The 22718-nt window shown below is 45.1% G+C and overlaps 1 protein-coding gene across 8 annotated transcripts in view; it reads left to right on the top strand.

Moving 5' to 3' along the window:
* Positions 1–22718, top strand: part of LOC112559435 (retinoic acid receptor alpha-A-like) — a 115288-nt gene that overhangs the window by 26439 nt on the left and 66131 nt on the right. For 4 of the 8 annotated variants that reach the window (XM_025230719.1, XM_025230692.1, XM_025230711.1 and 1 more), the window contains exon 3: positions 17912–18044. In XM_025230719.1, coding sequence (XP_025086504.1) covers positions 17966–18044 — 79 coding nt within the window. In that variant the 5' untranslated portion in view covers positions 17912–17965. Of the gene's footprint in view, positions 1–4213; positions 4682–6819; positions 8057–8530; positions 9262–17911; positions 18045–22718 lie in introns of those variants that run through there. The other 4 variants (XM_025230728.1, XM_025230746.1, XM_025230761.1 and 1 more) reach the window with 4 other exon arrangements.

Here is a 22718-nt window from a genome sequence, read left to right as displayed (position 1 = left end):
TTCGTTATTCTCTGGCTTCTCCTCCTCTGTATGACAAGTTTGTCTCGGTCTTGCCGGGTGCTTGGGTGCATCGTCACACACGTGGTGTACTTGTCTCATGCCTTCCTCCATCTTTCTGTCTTGGTCTTCATCGCAGTTTTTTCCATTTGTTCGTTACTGCATCCACTTTTAGTTTCTGCGGGTGGCATACCCAAGACCGCCGTCTGTTAATGCTGCATAATCTTATGAAGATTTTAGAATTTGTTTGTGCCTTCACATTGTTTTATTTTTAGTTACTAATAATTTAATAATTAAATTATTTTTATTTTATATTTTAAAAAGCGTTTCTTTTACACAAAATTATTTCCCGTGTCGGTTCATCTGTTTCCATCACATATATTAATTTAATTATGAATTATGCCGGTCAATTTTCTGCAGTTTGTTTATCAAATGAATGGAGCTTCAAATATTAATAATAAATACGTGATTTGTATTGTGTATCGCGCTCATGTGAGGGGCATGGAGAGAGTATGTGGTGAAAAGGGAAAAATGTGGAACAGTATGAACAGATTACTAAAGACACGAGATAAACATGTCTGAGACCATAGTGACATCCTGGCGATGTCCTCAGGTAAACTAGAGAAACCTTCTGAGGCTGTCAACAAGGCACACAGGTCAGGAGAAATCAAAGAAAAAACTTTGTAAATTAATTATCATGTGGATTCGCTTTTAGAAGTAGTGCTCATGATGTGTTTTAATATGTATTCAAAGATTCAATAGTGGGTCAGAACTCAAGAACAAATGAGGATCGAGTTCCTCTGTTTTGTTTACCAAGCCCAAAAGCAGGTGACCATAATTATATTGTTTTGACTATAAGATGGGGTCGCTAAACGGAGAAGTTACAGATTTTTTAGGAGACTGTAGGATATGAGAATGAGAAGAAGAATAAGGAAAAAAAAATGAATGGTCAATACGTAGGTTTGACCAGTTTTTGATAATTAAAGGCTAACAAAAGAGCATGACGATCAGAATAATAGACCATTGTGCGAAAATAATTCTTTTCACCTGCACTCTTTATAAGCAAGTATTTTGTACAGGTCACAATAACAACAAGATTAATGGATTAGTTTTTATATCGTGTAGGCCCAGTCCTTGTCAAAGGTTCAAATAATACTCCCAACGATTTTCTTCTCGGGGATTTTTGTTGCTTTGTTTTTTTGACTGGCATGAGTAATTACGACAATACTGTCAAACAATCTTTAGCTAATTAATGTATAATTACGTTTTTTAACACATTATACAAGCAACCTGAAATACTCGCCTGTCAACATCGAAACGACCTTTTGTAAACTTGAATGTAGGAATGGTTAATCTTTCAATGGGTGACACACAGACAGTCTGACAATCTTACATGCCGTGTCCTCAACATCATCAGACTCCACGACTTAGTTTAGTGCATGGCCATTGTTTGTTGACTCGTCAATAGTACACGTATAGGGACAAATGACTGAGTGATCACTGATGTGAATCAAAGGCAGCTGGTTGGGATCCCACCCTGGGTTCCCGTAGTTTCTCTCTGACTGTCTGACTCCTTTCCACTCGCCGTGATGCACACGTGCATTCCGTCCTGCCTCTTGTCGTTGTTAGTCTGTAAACTTGAAAAACAACTTCAGTCAGAATTTAAGAGGCCGTATCTAGGGGGTAAGCAAAGGGTGGCAGGTATCCAGTGTGTGGCCACAGTTCTGTCAGCGATTATCGCGGGAGGACGGCGGCACGGAAACGGCGAGGAGCGCTTCAGCTCAAGGTCGATAAGTTCGCGGATTTATTTCCTCTTCACGCCTTCCGTGACATCGATCACTGATGGAGCGACATGGAGAATGGCAATCGTCTGGATCGCGTGACTTTTCCAGAGGAGAAGCAACGTTCAGAGACAAAACGAAGAAAAACGGAACTGCCCATGTGAAAGTGGGAAGGTCATGACATATGGCACGTGGTCCTAGAGTGCAAAGGTCAGATGTCAGTCTGCTAACAGAAGTAAGTTGAAGGCACTGGACTGTGCCGAGATTTTTGTGGTCGTCAAGTGTGCAACAGTTTGCACCCTGCTGCAATCGCTGGCCAGGTGTCGGGTGGCGGGTGTTGTACGGACTACTCACTTTCACGATACCCTTGTATGTCTAGTCCCAGAGTTTCGGGGATTTGGGGTATGGGTGGGACAAGAAAGCAACAAACAGCCGTCGTTAGTCAAGTACCTGGTGTTTTCTCAGGTAGCCACTTGTAACTGTCAAGAGCTGTCTTTGGACTTGTAGGGGAGGAGGACTTGTGGTACCAAGATAAAGCCAAGATGTGTAACAGAAGTTGCTCTAAAGAGTCGTTCAGCATTTTTCTAACCTTCTCTGTGTGTCTGTCTCTCCATTGCATCGTCTCTCACAAGTCTCAGTTTTTCTCAAGTGCATCCTTTATTATCCCAGCTTCTGACAGAGAGGCGGCAACGCGTTATCCAATCAGCCTCGTTTAGAAGAGCACCACAAGAACTACTCAGGTGGGAGTGGTTGAAGGCGGGTAGAGGGTGGGAGGCATGGACGTGCCAGGAAACGTGTAAAAGGGTCGTGGAGGGTGAGATGGAGGTATATGTGTGTGTGTGGAGGGGGAGAGGGTGTCGGTTGGGAGACAGGAGGTGCGGCTTAGCCCGGTGATGCTTGTTATGCGTCAACAGCCATTAATCCAGTTTTGTAATTTTCCGCAAGGTGAATATAATTTCCAGGACCCGTATTATGTCGTCTTTTTCATCCAGCATCCTCTTTGTTTTAGTTTGGCCTAGGGAAACCTCATTATTCGTCTTCCCTTGCAACTTTATAAAAGCTTGGAATCAATAATGCGCACAACGAGCAGCCAAAAATCTGTCATTTATTGATCACATCGGGAGGAGACAAATTCCTCCCATCTTTCCTCCAGCAGCCTTATTAGTTCATTTGCTCCACAGACATGTTTTCGAGTATTCATAATTGCGGCATTCCCCAACATTAAGAAGTCTTGCGAGCGTGAAAGCTTCTGTTTGTGCTTGTTGTCATTTTCTGTCGGTTTTGTTTGCTTGTTGGTCTGGTGCCACGTGTGTCTGTTGAAGTGTGTTTTGTTACCTGGCTTTTGCTTTGTCTTGGGGTTTGCGAGTGTGTTTTAGGTTTGTTGTTGTGTTTTTCGTGTGCTTTATCAAGCGAGTGTCGTTTACCGGTGTCTGGGCTGTGTCATGCTTGACTGGCATTGTCCTAGGGTGAGCTCTCATCTCTTTTTTGTGAACACTTCTTTTTCTCCTTGTTGTAGTTTGGAAAGAGGACAAGACCACAGTGATCACTGTCGGCGCGATAATAGGGCAATGACTCATTAATTAGCATGAGCTCCAAGCTATTGCATTGGCCTCTGCCATAAAAGAAATTCAGTTTGTATTTTCAAAAGCAAACTAACTACAGTTTTATGTCCTGGTAACTTGCTAGCAGCTTTGAACTAAGTTTTGACTCGGACTAGACTTTCAGCCATTTCCTCACTATGAAGTCCGCTTGAGATAAATGGAAAATAAAAGCTAAAGCTTTTTTAATACGGTGACATTGTTGTGTCTAACACCTTCTGACATTGTTGTGTCTAAGACCTTCTGGAATACTAATTTGATGGCTGAAATTTGGAGCTTATTTAACTCCACACACCACACCAAGAGGTCTCTCTCTTTCTGCCCTATTTCTTACTCTCTCTTTCCCTCCCTCTCTCTCGAGAGTCTATACATACGTGTATAAGTGGTCTTCTTGCTTGGTTAAATCTTTTCCGATGTATCTTTTGAGAACAGGAAAAGCAGAGTTCCTACCACTTTTTCTTTGTTGATCATCCGTACAAGGAATGCCCCATGAGCCACGGAGCGTAGAATGATAAGTGTTCGTCCTCATGGCCGTCTCCAGCAAATGTTTCCCTTCAGCTAACTGACCGCCACAGACACTCACCTTCCACCCTGGCGCCATTTGTATCCAGCTAAATTCTCTTCGATCTCGTGTGTATGGCCGGGATGGGGCTGGAGGCGAGCAGCATCAGCAGCAACTGCCATCCTGGAGAGCCGGCGGAAGCAAACCTTGACTGACTTTCTCCCACCACGCGTCCGATGATGGCTTTGTTTACTTCTTTCCTCACTTGCACGCCAGCCAAGAGTTAACCAGGCAGGCAGACGTTCAAATGAAGTGTACTATCACACCATTTGGCACCCATAAAAACCCGGGTAGTTGCGGCAGGGACCGGCAATCAGCGCTGCTACCCGCCTACACGTGCGGGGCCCGGCCAAAGGGAAGATCGCCGACAAACATCACAAAGCTCCTCTCGTGTTGAAATTACATTCCATCGACTCGATAAAATCATTTATCGAAGCACTGAGAGTGCCAGCGAGATAGTTTGCTGCCTCTCCCTGGTTGAACATTTTTCTGTTTGCGACAAGAAAGACCTCCTGGCGTGAGCCGCGGCGAGAGGTAACCGTCCTCGTGATGCGCAACTGGCGCCTGTCCATCGTCTGCGATCTCGGGTAGCACCCCGGGGCTAAAGTGGTCCCACCCTGCATGTTACATGGTTGTTGTGGGGGCTGCAGACTTCACGATCTCACCTTTGGGCCCGAGAACCTGGCCAAAAGTTACACTGAGCATGCGCAGGCCGGAGACAGGACATTTCCGCCGTGTGCCAGGTGAGTACAGCTGAGGGGACTACTGGGACAGTCTGGGGACTACTTACAGGTAACGAACACCAGCCGTAAAGGTCTCACTGACCCTCCACTGTCAAGGGGCGGGGGTAACCCGAGACACTGACTGTACAATTGTTGTTGTTGATTTAGGAAGGGAAAATGATTCCCCTCGAGGTAATTTCGCACTGTGGGGGGGATGGGGATCTTTGAGGAATGTAGGTATGTGGCAGACGGGCAAAGGGTGGGAGGGTTTCTGAGGAGGACTGTAGCAACACGTGATTTATGCTCAACTAGTAACAGCCAGCGCATGCGCAGTTGTTGCCGACTTGAAGTGTACATCGGGAAAGGTCATCTGGACAGAAAGCTGCTGTCATGACACCGGCCTGTCACTGTCATATACAGGCAGCAATATGATAAGTGATACTACTTGTCATGCTGACACACTCGGCTATCGATGTACCCGATATCAAGACGACCAACCTACATCAAACATCCCCCCTGCGCCCTGATTCATGTCTTTTCAATGACATTTATGGTAATGGCTCTTGTCTCGTGCGCTGGACCGCATGCGGGAAGATTAGAAATATAAACATATGTCATCCGAAGCTTTAATAGTCTCCCAACAATGCCAGTTGTTTTTTTTTTGTTGTTCTATTTGTGTATGTAACGTAGATGCGTGCAGGTGTATACACAGGAGTGTCTTGTGCATTCACGATTCTGGCTTGGTAGAAACTTTAATGTTTTCACTCTGAGAAACTATCAAGTGCATGCCGTGAGATTGGAAGAACGATGGTTGTAATTGACCGGCGCTTCTAGTAAGTTTATACTTACTAGAAGTAGTAATTTCTTCTTGTAATTTGAAAGATATCACTTTCAGCTCGTGTTGATTGGATTCCACCAGCTGTTTGTGGATTTTGATGTTTTTCTTCCACCAAAGGAAGGTATTTTCTCAGCTGTCGGGAAAGTAGACTCTTGTAATGAAATAAACCCAGTTGTTAAATCTGTATGTTAAATTAAATCCACGTAGCCACTAATGAAAAAAAAAATATCCGCTGAAATCGGTCTGCAAACTGCCTGTCAGTCTGAGTCCGAAGATGATGCTGAAAGAATTTAAAAGACTGACAAGCAGAATGCAGCATTTCAACTCAGTTCTTCTCTCATTAAAATTTCCTCTCCCTACACACACACACCCAAACACCAACACACACACACCCAACAATCTCCAGTCATGCTTCCAACAAAAGCGACCGCACTGACCAACTTCAGTACAAGCCGAAAATAGCAAAAACATCTTATCGATGATTGTACACACTGTATAGATAGCAGGAAGCTGGGTCAGAGGTTGTCGAGGCGACCAGTGTCACATGATGATTGGTAGTTACCTGTGACTGTGACAGCCAACGTCCGGACTTTGTCTCCGATCACCTTACCTTCTCCTCCTCCCCCAACCCACCCAACCTTGTACACGAACTGTGTGTTAGTGAGTTACTAGGTCAATGACTATTTCTGGCTAATTGTACGATGTTTATCTTTCTGGCTTTAGACGATGATCAGTCATTAAAAAACAATTGTCACTAATAATATGTCACCAATAAATAATGTCACTTTTTACGAAAAGTTTAGGAATGTCGCGAGACAGTTTAGCAGGCCAGGCAATGTTTAGCACAAAATTCAAATGATGAACATAAACTTGGGGGAGACCGCAAGTGTCAGGCAATACCCGAGGCTGGGAAAGAACCCACCGCCAGCCGCACACGTTATGTTGGTCATCGCATGCACGTGCAGACACAACCAATCAGTGCAAAGTGGGGCGACCTGGTTTACTTTCTCGACCCGTGCGGCTTGACATCCAACAGACACCAGAGTGCGCGCGGACTTGTTTGTACACAACAATACTCGTGGAACCATTTTACTCCCCGAAACACGAGCACACGTTGATGTTGAATTATTTACACAGGTCTGCGACATCCACAGAACTTCAGGGGTTTAATTTAAAAAAAAACTTATTGTATTATCATTGTTGATGGCACATTTCAGAAATCAGTTTCCACCCTCATCAGCATTCTTGTCCTCATATCGAAGCTGTTATTGTCGCGCAGGGAATATCCACTAAACTCTGACCGAGACTTGGTTGTGGCGAGGGGAATGTTGGCACGCAATCAAAACGGAGAGAAGGAATCTCTTCTTCGAGTTGGTTGATAGACAAATCTCTGTTTATTTTTAATGTCGCAGTTTTTGTTGATTTCTGCAAACTGAACGTCTGCTAAATATTTTCGTGAACCCGAATGCGTGTCCTTCGAACGCTGACCTGACCTATTTTCCCGCGTGCACTTCGACCTAGCTTTGATGGCAAAGACGTGTGGGGTGTGAAAGGTCATGCACGCCCGCCCGCTCTGCCCATGTTTCCCTCAACCCACACGGAGGTTAGCGTGCGGATGGGGAGGGGCGTTTTATTTTTAGAAACTCCTTCCCTAGTCCAGGCCGGAAGTGGCAGGGGAGGGGGTGAGGCAGTAACCAAGAAACGTAGAGGCGGGGTGAAGGGGAGGCACATGGCGGGGGGACTCCAGCACACGACGTACACACCAAAGCGGGTCAGCGGCCAGGGGGGGCTGACCTTGAGAGGCAGGCTATCCCTCCCTCCCACACACACACCTTCCTTCCCGCCCCACCTCGGGGGGTTGTTTGTGAGCGGCCAGCCGACAGGCCATGGCGGCCATCTCTACCTCCAATCAACTGCTGAGTTCGTTTCTTCGATTTTGTTTACCGAGTTATTTTTACTCAAGCCCTCAAAGCTCGTTAAGCTGAGGAGGAGGAGGAGGCAGTGACGTCAGTCCCAGAAGAAGTGTTTGTGTGTCTGTTGGTGGGGAAAGTGTTGCTATCCTCCGAGGTGTTTGTGTGTGGAAGACGCTCATGTTGCCTGACTTTATAACGGACTCGTGTGTCGACAGTCGCCTTTGTGAAGTCACCAGCACGCGAATCTTATCGGCTGAGCTCTCCACACTGACCTACTTTGCCCGCCAAGCAGAACAGCCCAATGGGTAATTGGGTCGCGCGCTGGCCTACTTGAGGGCCGCGGTGTTAAAGTGCGTGGAGTTGTTGTTCCGTGTGGAGCGTGGGGCGTGCGCCGTGTGTGTGTGTGCGAGCGAGCGACGCTCGGACAGTGGAGAGCGGTCCGCCGTGACTACCACCGACACACCAACGGACGTGTAGTCCACCCTCCCTGCCGGCCTGGCCACGCACACCATTCAGTAGTGACGGCCAGGGTGAGGCTGTGGTACAGGACGGACGGCTGGCTGGCAGGACGAGTACCTACCTACCCTGTGGATAACGGCGGAGGTCAGAGCGTCGTAAAGTGCACTAACCGATGCTTTCGCCAAGGTGAGTTGAATGTTGCCCTCGTTTTTATTTGTTTCATGTTGTGGGGGAGACCCTTTCTCCTCCCACACATCTCTCTTTCTCTCGTCATCAGTTTGTGGAGAAACCAAACCCGTTATCGTTCAGTTCTCGGGACGACGATACCACGAAATTCCGGCGGTGTACAAGGTGGGTGTGTGTGTGTACACGGGGTGGGCAAGGCAGGTTCCCCGTCCTCCACCTTTGTGACGGTTGCAGTGACAAGTGCACGAGCACTGGAGGCCGGGTGGTCAGGCGGGTATCGATTCCCTTGCTACGTCACGGTGAAGGTGTCGCAGAGGAGAAAGCCTCGGTCTGGTAATTAGCACGTCACAGTGGCGCGCAGGGCACGGCGGAAGTAGTATTCAAGGCTCGCTAGACGGCGCTGTGTCACGCTGGAATGTAACTCCAGGGGTAGGGGGGGTGGCGGGAAGTGGGGAGGAATGTTCTTCAAGGACGAGCGTGAACAGGTAATGACTGAGAATAAAACAAGCGCTGTGTCTGTGTGTCGGTGTAGGGTGGGTGGATGGGCAGTTCTATTTTTATCTTAGATAAAGTACACTCCAACCTTGTTTGGCTGGTACGTCTGTATCTTACCCAGCCAACCAACTTGTAGCAACTTAGACACGGTTTCTCAACCTGCGTCTGACTTGAAAAAAAGACAAAAAGCTGAAACAGTGCGGAACAGTTTATCTTGTACAGCCGCCATGCGCGGGGCACAGCTGTCAGTCAACCTCAGTTTTTAGGGAAGTCGCTGAATGACATCACAGTTGTACACGTTTCCACCCGACTTTTTACACTTGGTTGATTTATATGTATGTCATTAGCATATGTGCGCCGTGCACACGCCGTAGTTAAACGTTTCTGACAGGTAGACAGACAGGAGAAGATATATTCCTTGCTTTGTGTTCGCTTTTTTCAGGTGTGGAAACTGCTGAACACACGTCAGCACTGTTATAACTGTTATATCAGTCACTACAGTCTTGTAATGTAAACAATTCTGATGCACACTGTCCGTGTGTCATACACTAAATACTGTGTACAGTGTCATGTCGAGACACCAGCGAGTACAGCAAGTGTCAGTCATGTACGCATGAGTTTCTTTGAGCTGAGCGACAGCGTTGACATTTGTCAGGGGCCTCAACCGCGTCGTTACCCGTAACTCAAGCCTGAAGTGATTGCAAGATGGTGTAAGTGTTTTGTTAAGTATCTGAACGTTCACAGTTGCATGTATATTGAGTAGGTGTGTGTGGTGCAGCATACTCTTGAAGACCACCCTCTGTACTGTCACTAAAGTCGGCTTTGAGTTTGCAAACAAAAAAAAATAAAATAAAAAAAAAAATAAAAATAGAATAAATTAAAATAAATTAAAAAAAAAAATAAATTAAAATAAATTTAAAAAATCACATGTTAGCCTTTACTCTTCCAACTGGATCAGTTCTGCAACTAGCATCGAGACCAGTGCAACCGTTGGACTCAACCAGCTGTTGATCAGTCTTCAAAATGACAAAGAGGCAGCTTGATATATATATAAGCACACTTTGTAAGTCCACATGTTGTAGGAAGTGCTCAGGGCAATCAGCTTAACCTTTGACACCCCGTGACATCATGTTGACGGTGACCTCACTGTGACGTGAGTGCGTGAGGATAGTTTGACTTCTAACGGACGGCAGCAGATTTCCGGGTGAATAAAGCTGTCAAGACTGCGACAAGAGGGAAGGAGGATTACCGCGCGCCTGGCGTGCATTTTCATGCTGATAAAAGACCGGGTATTTACAGCCATCAATCATCGTATCTGTGTTTATCAAGCGCTCGTCATATTTTCAATTCGACGACGTTGATGAGATAATCCGAGATGCGCGAGTTTTTTATTTCTCACCTTTGTGGTCGGCAGCTTTGATGTATGACTGGGGCTGTCTTGCTGCTGAGTGTCAGACGTCTCAGCTCGTGCACATGGAGGAGCTGGCATGGTGAGTGGTTGTGTCCTGCGAAGCGAGAAGCCCTGATGTAATAACTACAGACTGGAGGTTGTCCTTGCTCCCGTTTTCTCTTCCCCACTTTTGTGTCTATTCATCTGTCTCGGTAGGCTTCCCCGTAAATGCTCGTGAAGGTGTTTGTATGTGTTGCTGGGTTCGGGTTTACTCAAACACACTAACACACACACACAAGCACGCGTATCATAGTTCAGAACAATCGGCTTGTGACGTCACCGATCCACCCTCATCACTCTATCCTTCACAGATAACTCATTCCCCCATCTCCTTTTCATGTCATGTCTTATCTGCTGTTGTTTATTCTGGCCGTGAGCTCTGGCAGTGGTTGTTGTCCACAAACAAGACTTGTCACTGTTGTCGTAGCGGCGGCGTTGAGCAGCTTACGTCACGCGCTCTGTGATCGACTCTCGGCTCGCCTCGTGTTTCAACCTAAGCTGCTGATCTCGTAACGATGCCACGACCCCCTCCCATAACTAATCATTGTCCCGTGTCACCACGGCTACAGGCTGGCTTTGGGACCTGGCCACAAAAAAAGTGGAATCCCAGAAACTATTCTCTATACTTCCGTTCACTCAATGCTGTATCAGAACCGCGAGAAGTGCCGAACGCTTGCTCTTTGATGCCAACTGTGAGGAGTCTTCAATGAGTTTCTCAACAATAGCTTAAGAGGTTTTGATTTTTTTTTATGAAGCAAACTAGTCTTTGGTTTTTTCTTTCTTTTTTCAAAAACTAAATCTCTTTATTGTCGCGTGGACTGAAATGCACGTGTGACAGGCAGCGGCTTTCTGCAGACAATGGTTTTGCCTTGAAATAAGCCTTTTGTTGTCTGCCAGCCTGTGCTTTCCATCCCAACCGCACTTGGATGCTTTAGTTTTAAAGCAATATCTTCGTTTGAAGTAACAAAACAGCAGATTGTATTCACACCCGCAATTCAGATATTTGCACTTGAAGCAACAAAATAAACAGTTAGTAGTCGAGACAAATGTTTCTTTTTTCATTGTTTCACGCATTACCATGGTGGTGTGTTGTAGCTGCTGATATTATACTGTAAGTGCTAGTGATACATACATTAAGGTGCTACAGAAATAGTTAAAATATGACACTTTTGGTGTAATTAGTATTGAGACATCTTTTGTGTGAATAGTATCGTTACATGATCACATATGCGTTTTTGTAATTACGATTACGACTGGAGATAATTTCAGCGGGTACCTCGGTCTCTGAACTCAGTAGTGTGTTGGTCAAGTCCGGGGACCTTTCCGAAAGTCAACATACTTGACAAAGGCTGGCCTTTAATCACATGTGTCATAGTTCCCTGCCACTTCCCACCCCCATCTCACCCACCCCCACCAAGTGTTGGGGCCTTTATCCACCAGAGTGAGGAAGGGTTGTTACCCAAGTCTTGCGTCTGCAATAAATAGTTGTATGCAAACTGAGAAACCTGGATCACCGATCGGTTCGAAGCCAGTTCGGGTTCAGTTTTTAATTAAAAACAATAAAACAGGTTCACTTGGTAAGATCGCTGGATTAAATGTCCGCGTACCTCCCATGAACTGATAAAGCAAGTCCCTCGGAAGGTTTCAGAGGCTGGCCACAGTCAGGGGCCGACAACCACCAGTCCGTCGTTTGGGGGGAGACCGTTATGTCAGTCAGCTGTGTTTTACAATCGGCAATTTCCACAAAAAAATTGCGCTCATTGGGAATTTTTGGAAAAAGAGACGCAAACCATCTTGTAACTCAGCTGCATGCCGTGTGCCCAAATTAAAATAAAAATATGGTAACATAGACGGCAGTGGACATATAATCGTCTTGCCCTGTGCTCGGTGAGTTGATCCGATATCTCTACAACTTCTCTACTCCAGTTTCTAAAGATATAAAATGACAATTCTAGCGACTCATTTTCTCTGCCTTTCTCGAGAAAGGGGGAAGAGGAGAAGGTCTCAGTGACCCGCCTCGTGCAGTTACAGCTGGCAAACAGCGGGTTCCAGGCTGGGTCAAATCAGCGACTTAACTGTACTTACCACCCGCCATCGATTGCCCACATTTTCTCCGAAGTTTTGAAATGCACGTTTATTGCGTCCTTCCGCCCGCGCGTCCGTCGGTCTGTCTGTCCGTCTGTCTGTCTGTCTGTCTGTCTCTTTGTCTGTCTGTCTGTCTGCGCGAGCTCGTGGATGAACTTACAAGCCCACTTATTAGCACCCACCGTGTCATGACTGGATCTTTTCTTCTCCATGCTTGTACACGAGACGACTGTTCATCCTAGTAATCCTGCCGCACCTGGGATAGAAAACATCGGGGGAATCATGGGTCATACCTCTCGTTATTCCTTTATTTTGTTTCTGTATTTATTTTTGTTATGTTTGCATACGCCGGCTTCTTTGTGACACAAGGGGGCGATATTTCACACCGCTGCTGGTGTCGCTGCTGTCGTTGAATGGTTGGAGAGGTCCTGCTGGGCCACACCGAGTTGTGAGATTACTTTCATTCAAACCTCGTGTTTGCCATCATCGCTTGTTGGTGCTTTCAGCTTGCATTAGGGTCTCGCGCTGTTAAAAACTCGTTTGGTTGTTGCCGGCGAAAGGCGATGCTTGATGCCCGGTTTAAATGGCGGCAAGAGGCGTTCATTACTCCACATGCGGTCACAGAAATCGCGGATTGGCTTACGGAGGAGTTTATTCTCGCGATGAGGAGCGTGCGAGCCGCTGGTCGATGGAGAGTGAGTGGTCAGCTGTGTCCACTTCTTGTCACTCTCACACGGCACGGTCCGCGCATGCGTCAAATAAGATGTAGTCCATCACAGGATAGCACAGACAACAGTCGCTTCTGTCTTCTTCTCTTCCACACCCTGTCCTTTCATTCTTTTATATTTTTTCCCTTTCTTCGATTGGTTTGTTTCTAATTTCTGTGAAAAAATCGTGTGATTTGACTTTTGATAAGTATTTTAAAGTCTATCATCCTAAAATAATGGGTATATGTTAAAGCTGTTATTCTAAAATAAAAGGTGATTACAGAAGACATTATTTAGAACGCGTCTTATTAGAAAATAATGAGTGTGCGCAGTGGAAGGAAGGGAGATAATTTGCTAAATAATCGGCTAAATTACCTCCCGTCTTTGTGCGCCAGGGTTCCTCCTTCACAGAGTTATTCTGCTAATCTGTTAGAAGGATGGAGCGATAGACTTCTCAGGAGGACTTCTGTGGATGCCGGAGGAGTTTCTAGACCTGACTGCGGGGGAGCTTGTATGTGGCAGACTGACAGAGAAAAGTCGGTTATTTAGTGGAGGGAGGCCGTGTGGCAGTCGACGAATGAAGCACATGTAGCATGTAGCTGTAGAACTGATTTTAAAAGATTAATTTGTTGTTTTGGATTATTTTTCCCCACTACCTTCAGATCGCGTGTTCTCTTACAACCCAAGCCAGGCTCAGTGAGAGGCATAGTGCATCCGCCATAATGAAAAGGACAGGACAGCAAGTGATCTGTCGGTGGACAAGAAATGTATGAGAAGGTGGTCATGATGATCGCAATATGTGGAAGGCACAGGCTGTCTCGTTCGTATCGCGGTGACCATTGTAACAACCGTTGGAGAAAATAACAAACAGCTAAAATCGTTTCCTGAGAGGGAGCTATAATCTGTAGAATCAATGAAAGCTTTGCAGAGACAGTGTCAGTGGGGAATGTAGAAAAAAAAACTAGACAACTAAACAAAATTGGAATACTTTATAATCTCTGAAAAGTCAAGAAATTAAAAATTAATTTAAAAAGTCCACAATATGTTAAATAACTTCATGACAGTATTTTGTGAAGCGTTAAAAAAAGAATTTTTAAAAAATGAAATATTTGCTGTAGTTGTTCTCAGCGAGCCGGAAATCGACTTGTGGATGCAGAATAGCCTCCCCTGTCGGTTTGAATATTGCGGTTGACGCTATCGCCGTGTCTGTCATCAGTCGATGCCACGGTGGCTCACAGATAAAAAGCTTAAGGCACTTGTGCAAGAATGCAGAATTGCGACATTTTTATTACATATATATATATGTTTGTCTCTCTGTATAATCGGCGTGGCAAGAAAGAAGACTAAGCATCGATTGAGTGCGGCCAGGCTGACAAGCACAGATTCCCAGGATGTGGCGGCGGTCCAGCAAAGTTCTGTGAAAGCGCATGGTTGAGTACCTGCACACATTTGTTGTGTGACACTTCAGAAAGAACGGTTGGCTTGTTTGAAACAACCATTTAGAATAGAATATGAATAGCTTTTCCATCGACCAGCGGTCCTCCGTCCACCAGCTTCAGGTTTTGCGAGAGACTTAGTGAAGGTATGAAGCGAGAGTAAGTCGTCTCCCCAGGGCAGGACAGAAAAGTCAAGAAGAAATGTCTTGTTTCCAAAGTCAGACCCCGCGAACACTACTTGTTTGATTCTTTCTTTTTGTTTTGTTCTTATCTCCAGGGCTTTCTTGCCTCCGCATTATAACGATGGCGCCAGGGGTAAAACACCATCGGGGTCTTCACTACTTCGGGAACAAAAGGCTTGTCTCTAATTCTCCAGTCTGCCTCCAGGGCAAAGGCTTATCTCCATTTCATAACCACGGCTGCTGGAGGGTTTAAAAAAAATATGAATGAAGTCTGGGGGCTATAAACGGTTTAAGATTTACCGAGTGATCAGGAAGTTACCTGAGGAGCGGTTTTATCAAGGTGAGATCAAAGAGTGATGCACGGAGTGCCCGGCGATCTGACAGGTGGACGGGGATTAGAGGATGGAAGAGATACATAGTATGGCCACATTAGCAGTCACCACAGCTCTAAGCCACGGTTTACATCAGTTAAAGGACAGACGGGTCTGGATGGCAGACATGAAGGTGGTGTGTGTTTGACTGTTTTGATGAGAACAATTTCAACTTCTTAGAGACCCAAAAGAGAGAACAGCAGACAGTCTTCGTAATCCTACAATGTCACAAATAATCATCACAACATTAACACATCCTCGGTCCATCATAATTTGCTGAAATTAAAAAGTAAAGAGTGAATGGGTTTGGCAACAGGCTTGGCTATCTAACAAGGGAATGAAAGACCAAGTTTAGTGATGAAGGCTCTTGGCATATCAGTAGATAAATTAACAGAGATCTGAATATTATAGCTGCATCTTCAAATTCTTAGATTTCTCTAAAATATTGTCCGCTGAATTTTGTGTTTATCAAACATATAGAGAAAAACAAAAAGGAAATTCACAAAATTGACATCAAATGTTTACTGGCCACAGAGACTAAGTGTACATTCATATCTCTTATATTCTCTTAAATGCAATTTTTCCTCAAGACTTTAATTGAGAAATTTTGATTATGATTTTGATAGTTGTAATTATGTTACCTGCAGACATTTGACTGGAGCACCAGTATAAAATCATTGCTGGCTTACATGTGGTGTGCGGTAAATTCCAGCCATTGTAAGAAATGTGATAAAAGCAAAAACATTTACTTCTATAGTTACATCATTACTTTTATTTAACCTTTCGGTTATGACACAATTGACCTTTTTCCATATAGATTAGGAGCATCTATACCTAGCTTTAATGTATTTCTACTGAAGCCTTGTAGAAAGACATAAGATTATACTATTGTTTAACCACCATTTAATTACTGGCATCAATACCCAGCTGATAAAAGTTTATGTAGCATGCAAGCACATAATAATTGTAAGATAACTTTGAACATGTGAATAAATGTAAAACTGGAGTGTGTTGATGTGAATATGCACACACACACACACAAAAACAGATGAAAGAAAAGTGCTCTTTCCACATTCTATTTTTCTTGCTGTCCAGGTCACCATGCCCCAGGTCACCACGACGAAATAAATTATAGATACACCGCACTTAGAAAAAATGGTTGTAAATTCCTTTTTTATTACGACCATCCTCCCCAGGATCATATATAAAGAAATGGCCAATGTGACAGCAACAGAAGTTTTTTGTTGTTGTTGTTGTTTTTTTTTTTGCCTTTGTAAGTGGTGGCACTTCTGAAGTGCAAAAGAAGTCATGTTGATTTTTAAACTAGCTGTCTGCACTTTGTGTTCACAAAAATGTGTTGACAAATGATGAAGTAAATGTTTCTCAGGAAAGTTCTCAGAAAAAACCATGAAATTAGACAATAACATATTTAGATTTTTTATTTACTGTCTGCAGGTCTACCGTCATGTGTAATTGTATATCGCAACTGTCAACAAATGCCGACACTCAGGCCTGCTTGACCATATGTCACGCACATAGCACACTCATCATGAATAATTTTTTTAACTTTTTATTTCAATTTTTTTTTCTTGTAGGATTAGTCAACTCTACGTGTGTTTCCATTTTATTATATGTACGGCGTGAACACTACCTGCGTGAAGTGACTAGTTGTGAAGTTGTCAGGCATTGTAGTCCTAACGGCACAGAGGCCTCGTTTTGAAAAGCCTGAAGAGCTGCGCGTGAATAAGGTCTGTACGGTTGAATAAGGTCTGTACTGTGGAATAAGGTCTGTAGCGTTGAATAAGGTCTGTACTGTTGGATAAGGTCTGTACTGCTGAATAAGGTCTGTAGTCTATACTGCTGGGTCTCGCAACTCGTGAAGCGTCTCAAGCGAGTAGCAGAGAGAGAGAGAGCTTTTCTTTTGTCGAAGATGGTGGAATTAAGGTGTTCACATTTTAAAAACGTGTTCCTGCTTCTGGTTCAGTGTCACTTTCGATTCAGACATTCTTGAAGTAGACTGATCACAAACACTGAATGGCCAGCTACACAGCCCTCCTGGGGCAAGCTTACCTGTATTGTACTCACACAGAACTACCCTTGACAAATAGCTTGCCCGGTGTGGCTCCACATATTCTGGATACAAGCGCGCTCTTTGTTGTTGTGAAACTACATTTTTTAAAAAAATAAAAAAAGGATTACCGGTCTGTCATTTAGCTAAAGGGACACAAACTCCAGCAAACCTTGCTTCGTCGTTGCGCGCTGGACACCGTCCCCGTGTGGTCACAGTGTAACGACCTGTCATCGTCACCTCCAACACCGATAACGCCTGTTGACAAGGTGTGTCGTTCCGCCATCGTCTATATATCGTTGTCGCCACCGTCGACAACTGTGTATTGTCTGACACATGTTCACACTGTAACGTAACTCACGTTCACACGTTAACGTAACGCACGTTCACACACTGTCTACCGTTGTATCATCTCTGTCTAGCGTTCCTTGTGTAAGGGCCTGTCGTTGTGTAATGTGTGTTGTCACTGTGTACGCTCTGTCGTCGTGTAACACTTGATCACAATGTGTTACAAAACGTGGACGTCACGTGCGAAGAAGCCAGTCAGCGTGTAGGCATTACGTCACATCGACACAGTTCAGTCGTGACAGCTGTTAGCCCTCGTCATCTAGGATGGGCATCCATGGATGGCTTTAGTGACTTTCCTCCTGTGTACACGTCCTGCAGGCCTTTCGACCATCGGTTACATTTATAGTATTTATGCTGTCAAAAACAACAGATTTCAACAAAATTTAATACTGTTTCAGGGCTTCTGCTAAGGCTAAATTCTTTGGGGTCCCAGGGACCCCTTCAGATTTTTAAGGGGTCCCTGTTCTTCGCCCAAATTTGAAGGGGACCCCATTGACGAAAATTGAAGGGGTCCTCCGAACTTTTAATGCGTACTGTACGCAATTTTTTGCGTAAGCAAAAGCCCTGCTGTTTTATTAATTTTATGATTTGCACATGTTCCCGCCCCACGTGTGTGTGTGAGAGAGAGAAGAAAGACAGTCCTCATAAAATCGTTGCGCTCCATGTTGACGAAGACCACGTGACTGTTGCTAAAGACGATGTGTGTGTTGCAGGAGGTGGCAGTAGCGATGTGGATCCGGCGCTGCTCTTGATGACCGCACGGCAAGATGAACCAGAACATGGGTACCTCCCCTCGTGGCAATGACCACCCCACCGCCGGCCTGCGCCCCCCCGACACGCACGCAGGTGAGTCTGCAGGTGCGGCACGCACGTGCTGTGTGTCTTGTGTGTTTGTTTGCACCTGATGCTAACACGCAGTCTTGCAGTTACATCACCGGGCTCAGGTTGTTTTTCGTTTGTGTTTTGTTCTTGTTTGTTCTTATTGATCTACCTTCCTCTTTTCTTTCTTTGCGCGTATTATTATGTCACACGTGCACAGAAAACAGCATTTATTTTTCTCTCATTCTCACATGCCTTCCCTTATTCTCATATTCTCTCACATACACATTTTCTTTCACATTCTCTTTTTCTCTCTCTTTTATTTGCCTTCTCCCAGTCTGTTCTCCCTATTGTCCTTGTGTTTACCCCAGACTATTACTAAGTAACATGTGCGACCAAGAGATCCCCATTCTACCCCGGGGAAACCACTTATCTCGCTTCTTAACTACGGCGCCCGGTGGTTCACCAGGTGAATCATCGAATGCATCGTGAAGTTCAACAACATTTGCAGATCGGTACCCACTGTGAATGTTTGTGGGGTTAGGGGTGAGTCGGTGGGTTCCCGATGATGATGCGTCCGCCACCCCGCACAGAGAGAAAGCTGTTTGTGGCAGACTGTTGGCGAGCGGAGGGTGAGAGGAACTTGTAGCACCGACTCCACTCCTCCACAATCAGGGTGATCACCTCCAACTCGTGTGTTGTTCTACAGAAATGGGTCTGACGGGCAAATAGAGTGTTAGCGAGGATACCAAAGTGTGGGAGGAAGGTACAGTTGCTGCACTGAATGTCAGTCAGGGGGATGCCTGGACAGCTGGGTAGGGAGCAGGGGGAGGAGGAGGCAGGCTACCCCCCGACAAGCGTTGTTGTACAAATCGTGACAAGTTGTGGGATGGGATCAGCTGAGTGCTTCTATTCTCTGCTATAAATAGCTTTTTAAACAATGGGGGGAAGGGGTACGGAGACAAGTCAGGTGTGTGTAAATGTGATCTGTGGTAATTTGACATGTCATAAATTTCATTTAGAAACGCGGAGGTGGTGATGCAGTACGTGCTGTCTTGACCCTGTCATCTATTCCAACCGACCTGGTGCACTCACCTGGTGACGTCGCGCACTCACACGCGCACACACCGGAACACACACAGGCACTCACGCGCGCGCACACACACACACATATTGCGTGCGCGGACGTTGATTGCCAAACACTGTGAGCCCGACACCGACTGACGGATCTGTTGTCTGCGTGTCACAGAATCACCTCATACATCAAAGGCTGACGTGTGTCCTGTCCGAGCTCGCAACTAGAGCAACAAGAAATATAGTGACACGAGCGGAAGTAACATTTAGAAACTAGAACACTGAAGGAAAGAAAATATTGTAAACACCGGGGCTTACATCACATGGCAAATAATCTACACATGACCCAGAATGTGGACAGTTATGTATTTTCACAGCACAGAGGGGCAATGTAAGTAACCTGTAGAGGGTAATACATTCACAGTACACATGGACAGTGTAGGTAACCTGTAGAGAGTTTTATATTCACATCACAGAGTTACTACAATGTAGGTAACCTGTAGATTGTAGACACTACACTACATCATGTCCACGTCACGCTGCATGTTTCCAGCAGAAACCCATGCGGGGAAACACAAAATCGCTCGAAGTACCAAGTTTGAAAAACTGGCAGGTATTTGCACGAAGGGGGCGGAACCTGTGGTAACCTGAAGTTGCGGTGGAAGACAGTGACGCAGCATTTATGTCCCTTGTGCACATCCACGGCGCACTGGACTGGCTAAGATAAAGTGTCATTAGGACACACGATAGTACAATAGTCATTTCAAGTAAACAATGAGTTTGGGAGGTGAGGTGTGGCTTCACTGTTAAAATCTTTATCATCTGCACGTGTAGGTTCGTTAGGACAAAATGATAAAATAGTGAGAAGGTGGACTGTTGTCTGACAGACAGGTCACTGGGTGGGTGATGCCCGCACTCAGCTTAATCAAGAAACAATACAACAGTAATTATAAGTGGATGGCTGCGTGAAGGCCAGCTGCAACTGTAGTATCTTATCTACACTGAAACAAGATGGAGAAATAAAATTGTAGTTGAGAAGGACCTGGAGGCTACAAAATCTTGTATCCTATTGCGAGCTGCCCATTGCTACAGAATTAGACCTGACTGCGGAACTCGAGTCGCATGTTTGATATATAAACAGCTAAGTATTATCGTTAATCGAAAGTGCGATTATTGGAGTATTGCTAGTTTGTGCTTTGTTTAAAAGCTGTAGTCGGGTTATAAGAACACCCCCCCCCAACAGGGAAATTCTTTGTTGACACGAATTTTCGATCATCTATTTGAGTTCATTACATTTAATAATTCTATAGATAAAATTCCAAGTACGTGTCGTGTCACTCTTAGCAATATACAGAAAATAGACTCGCAGTTATGGTTAGTGAAAAGTTTTCGCGATTTATGTTGCTACGGGTAAAGGGCTAAATGCTCTAAAAAGCAAAAAAAAAAAAAAAAAGAAAAAAAAAAAAAAAAAAAAAACCCCAAACAAAGAAAAAAAAAACAAAAAAAAAATTAAATTAAAAAATAAAAATGGAATGCTACTGATGAGAATTCCCGAAGTCGCCAGGTCTGTTTTATCGACACATTGCTCACCTTTCATTGATGAAACCTGTGGGTGTGTGAAAGTGTGTGGACTGGCCGTTGGGTCGGGGTGGGAAGGCAGCTTTCGCTACTTATCTTTTTGTCGACTGACAGGATGAATACACAGACATGCGCGGTGGGTAGGTGGGTGGCTGGGGGCGTCAGCTGTCGCGGACAATAAGTAAATGTAGATTATTTCACTTTAAAAAAAACCCAATGCAGATAATTGTGGAAGTTGTGAAATTTTATATAGGAGCAGCACTGTCCACCCAACATCTCACCGTGTTGACTGTGTGTGTGTTAACTTTTTAGGTAATCATGAAGACTACACGCGTTGTTGTAATACCCGCCATTCGCTGTCTGTCTAATGTGATATGTGTTGTCATGTTGTGTTTGTCCGCGATCGGTATAACATCTTCATCGCTGCAGAAACGACTTGTTCAGATGGACCGTGCAGGAGCTGAGTTGTTTATAGACGTCTATGTAGGCAATGTAGGTAGTTTTTATGTTACACATACTCTTCCCCAACACAGGTAAACCAGGGGACGTGTCGCAGGTACACATACCCGGGGTCCCGGGCAGTCCTAGGATTTTCCCTCACGCCCTCGCCCTGTAAGTGGCTTGTCGTGGACACACAATGGAGTCCATCTCGCCACACATCTCGGCCAACAACCGTGAAATGAGAAACCTTGTTGTGTCGTTTAGCGAAATCCAAGCAGAAAAGTGACCGGTTAGATAAAAGCGTGGGTCACCATGGCAACGGGCTTTGTCTCACAACATCTGTTGTGTCACAAGTCACGAGGTATTTGTCCAGGTGTGGCTGTTGATGCTTACTCACTGTAGATGACGTGTTCTGTTTGAGATTTGGTGAGAGAGTCACGGTGAAATGTTAAAAATAATAGTTGGGGTGTTTTCAGTGTTAGTGAGCTGAGTTCCGAAAGGTGGGTTGGGGTGGAGGGAACCAGTGGACCGTGTGAAAGTAAGAAGAACCAGGCAGACCCGAGCCTTGCATCTTTACGAGAAGCTTATTGTCCAGTGACTATTAATCCAAATGTCACCTGTCTAGTTAATTTTATATTTGACTCGTTAATATTCAAGAACTGTGTTTACAAACGTAGTATTTCAGCTTATAGAGTTGAAAACTTCAGTTACCGCCAAATAGTAACTAAAGAGAGGAGGGTGCGGAGAGAGAATAACAGCAAATGTTTAAAATAAAAAAGTTAGTGGTCTTAAAAGGTTATAATTTTTTTTTTTCGAAATTACTAACTTGAGCTTCCAAACGATAATGATTTTCAACATATTCCCCTCTATGGTATAGTTCTAAAAGCATTAGCAAGGTCAGCATCACTGATGTGTCTATGTTACCAAGATTAATTACAGCAGCTGGGCCCTTGGGTACGTGCGGGGCATCCATGGACGTTGGTGCACGTGGCGATGTCTGTAGGACTGTACCTCGAGAACAGACGTGAAAGGTAAACGGCGATGCGGTGTTCTCACTCATGACGAGAGATAATCTCCCGAACAGAGCTCGTCCAGGGAAATTTAAAAAAAAGTGTTGAACTCTTTGCCGATCTGTGAACAGTCTTAACTTAAACAGATTCTTTCTCCACCAGCAGACCAACATTGTGATCAGAAGCCCTCGCTTACTTTTTGCCAGGAAGGGAGGAGCGGCGGGGGAGGACAACCGCGAGAAACGTGTTTAGTACAGCTTGTCATTGCTGTCCTAGGGGGCCAGCAACCTGTTTCATCTTCCTCAGGCGTGTGGGTGATACCTAGGCCGCGGTGCCTTTGATGATAACGGGCTCGCTGACTTGTGAAGCTGCGCGGCTGGAGCGCGTGTGGCGAACGATTGCAGCGCCTTCACCGCCAATCAGTACCCGAGCTGCCGTCACCACTCATGCGTGATGAAGGCTTTCAGCTGCGCCCCCAAACAGGATTGCCTCCCTTTGTTATCCAATTTGTGGACAAAGTTAATGGGCAGAGCAGCAGAAAGTCGTCTCTCTGCTTCTCTGTCTTGGGAGTTGATGCCCAGGGCTTGAGGAGGCTCCG

The sequence above is a fragment of the Pomacea canaliculata genome, linkage group LG1 (assembly GCF_003073045.1).
Source record: "Pomacea canaliculata isolate SZHN2017 linkage group LG1, ASM307304v1, whole genome shotgun sequence".
NCBI classification, from domain to species: Eukaryota; Metazoa; Mollusca; class Gastropoda; order Architaenioglossa; family Ampullariidae; genus Pomacea; species Pomacea canaliculata.
This window is presented reverse-complemented; position numbering and strand designations above follow the sequence as displayed.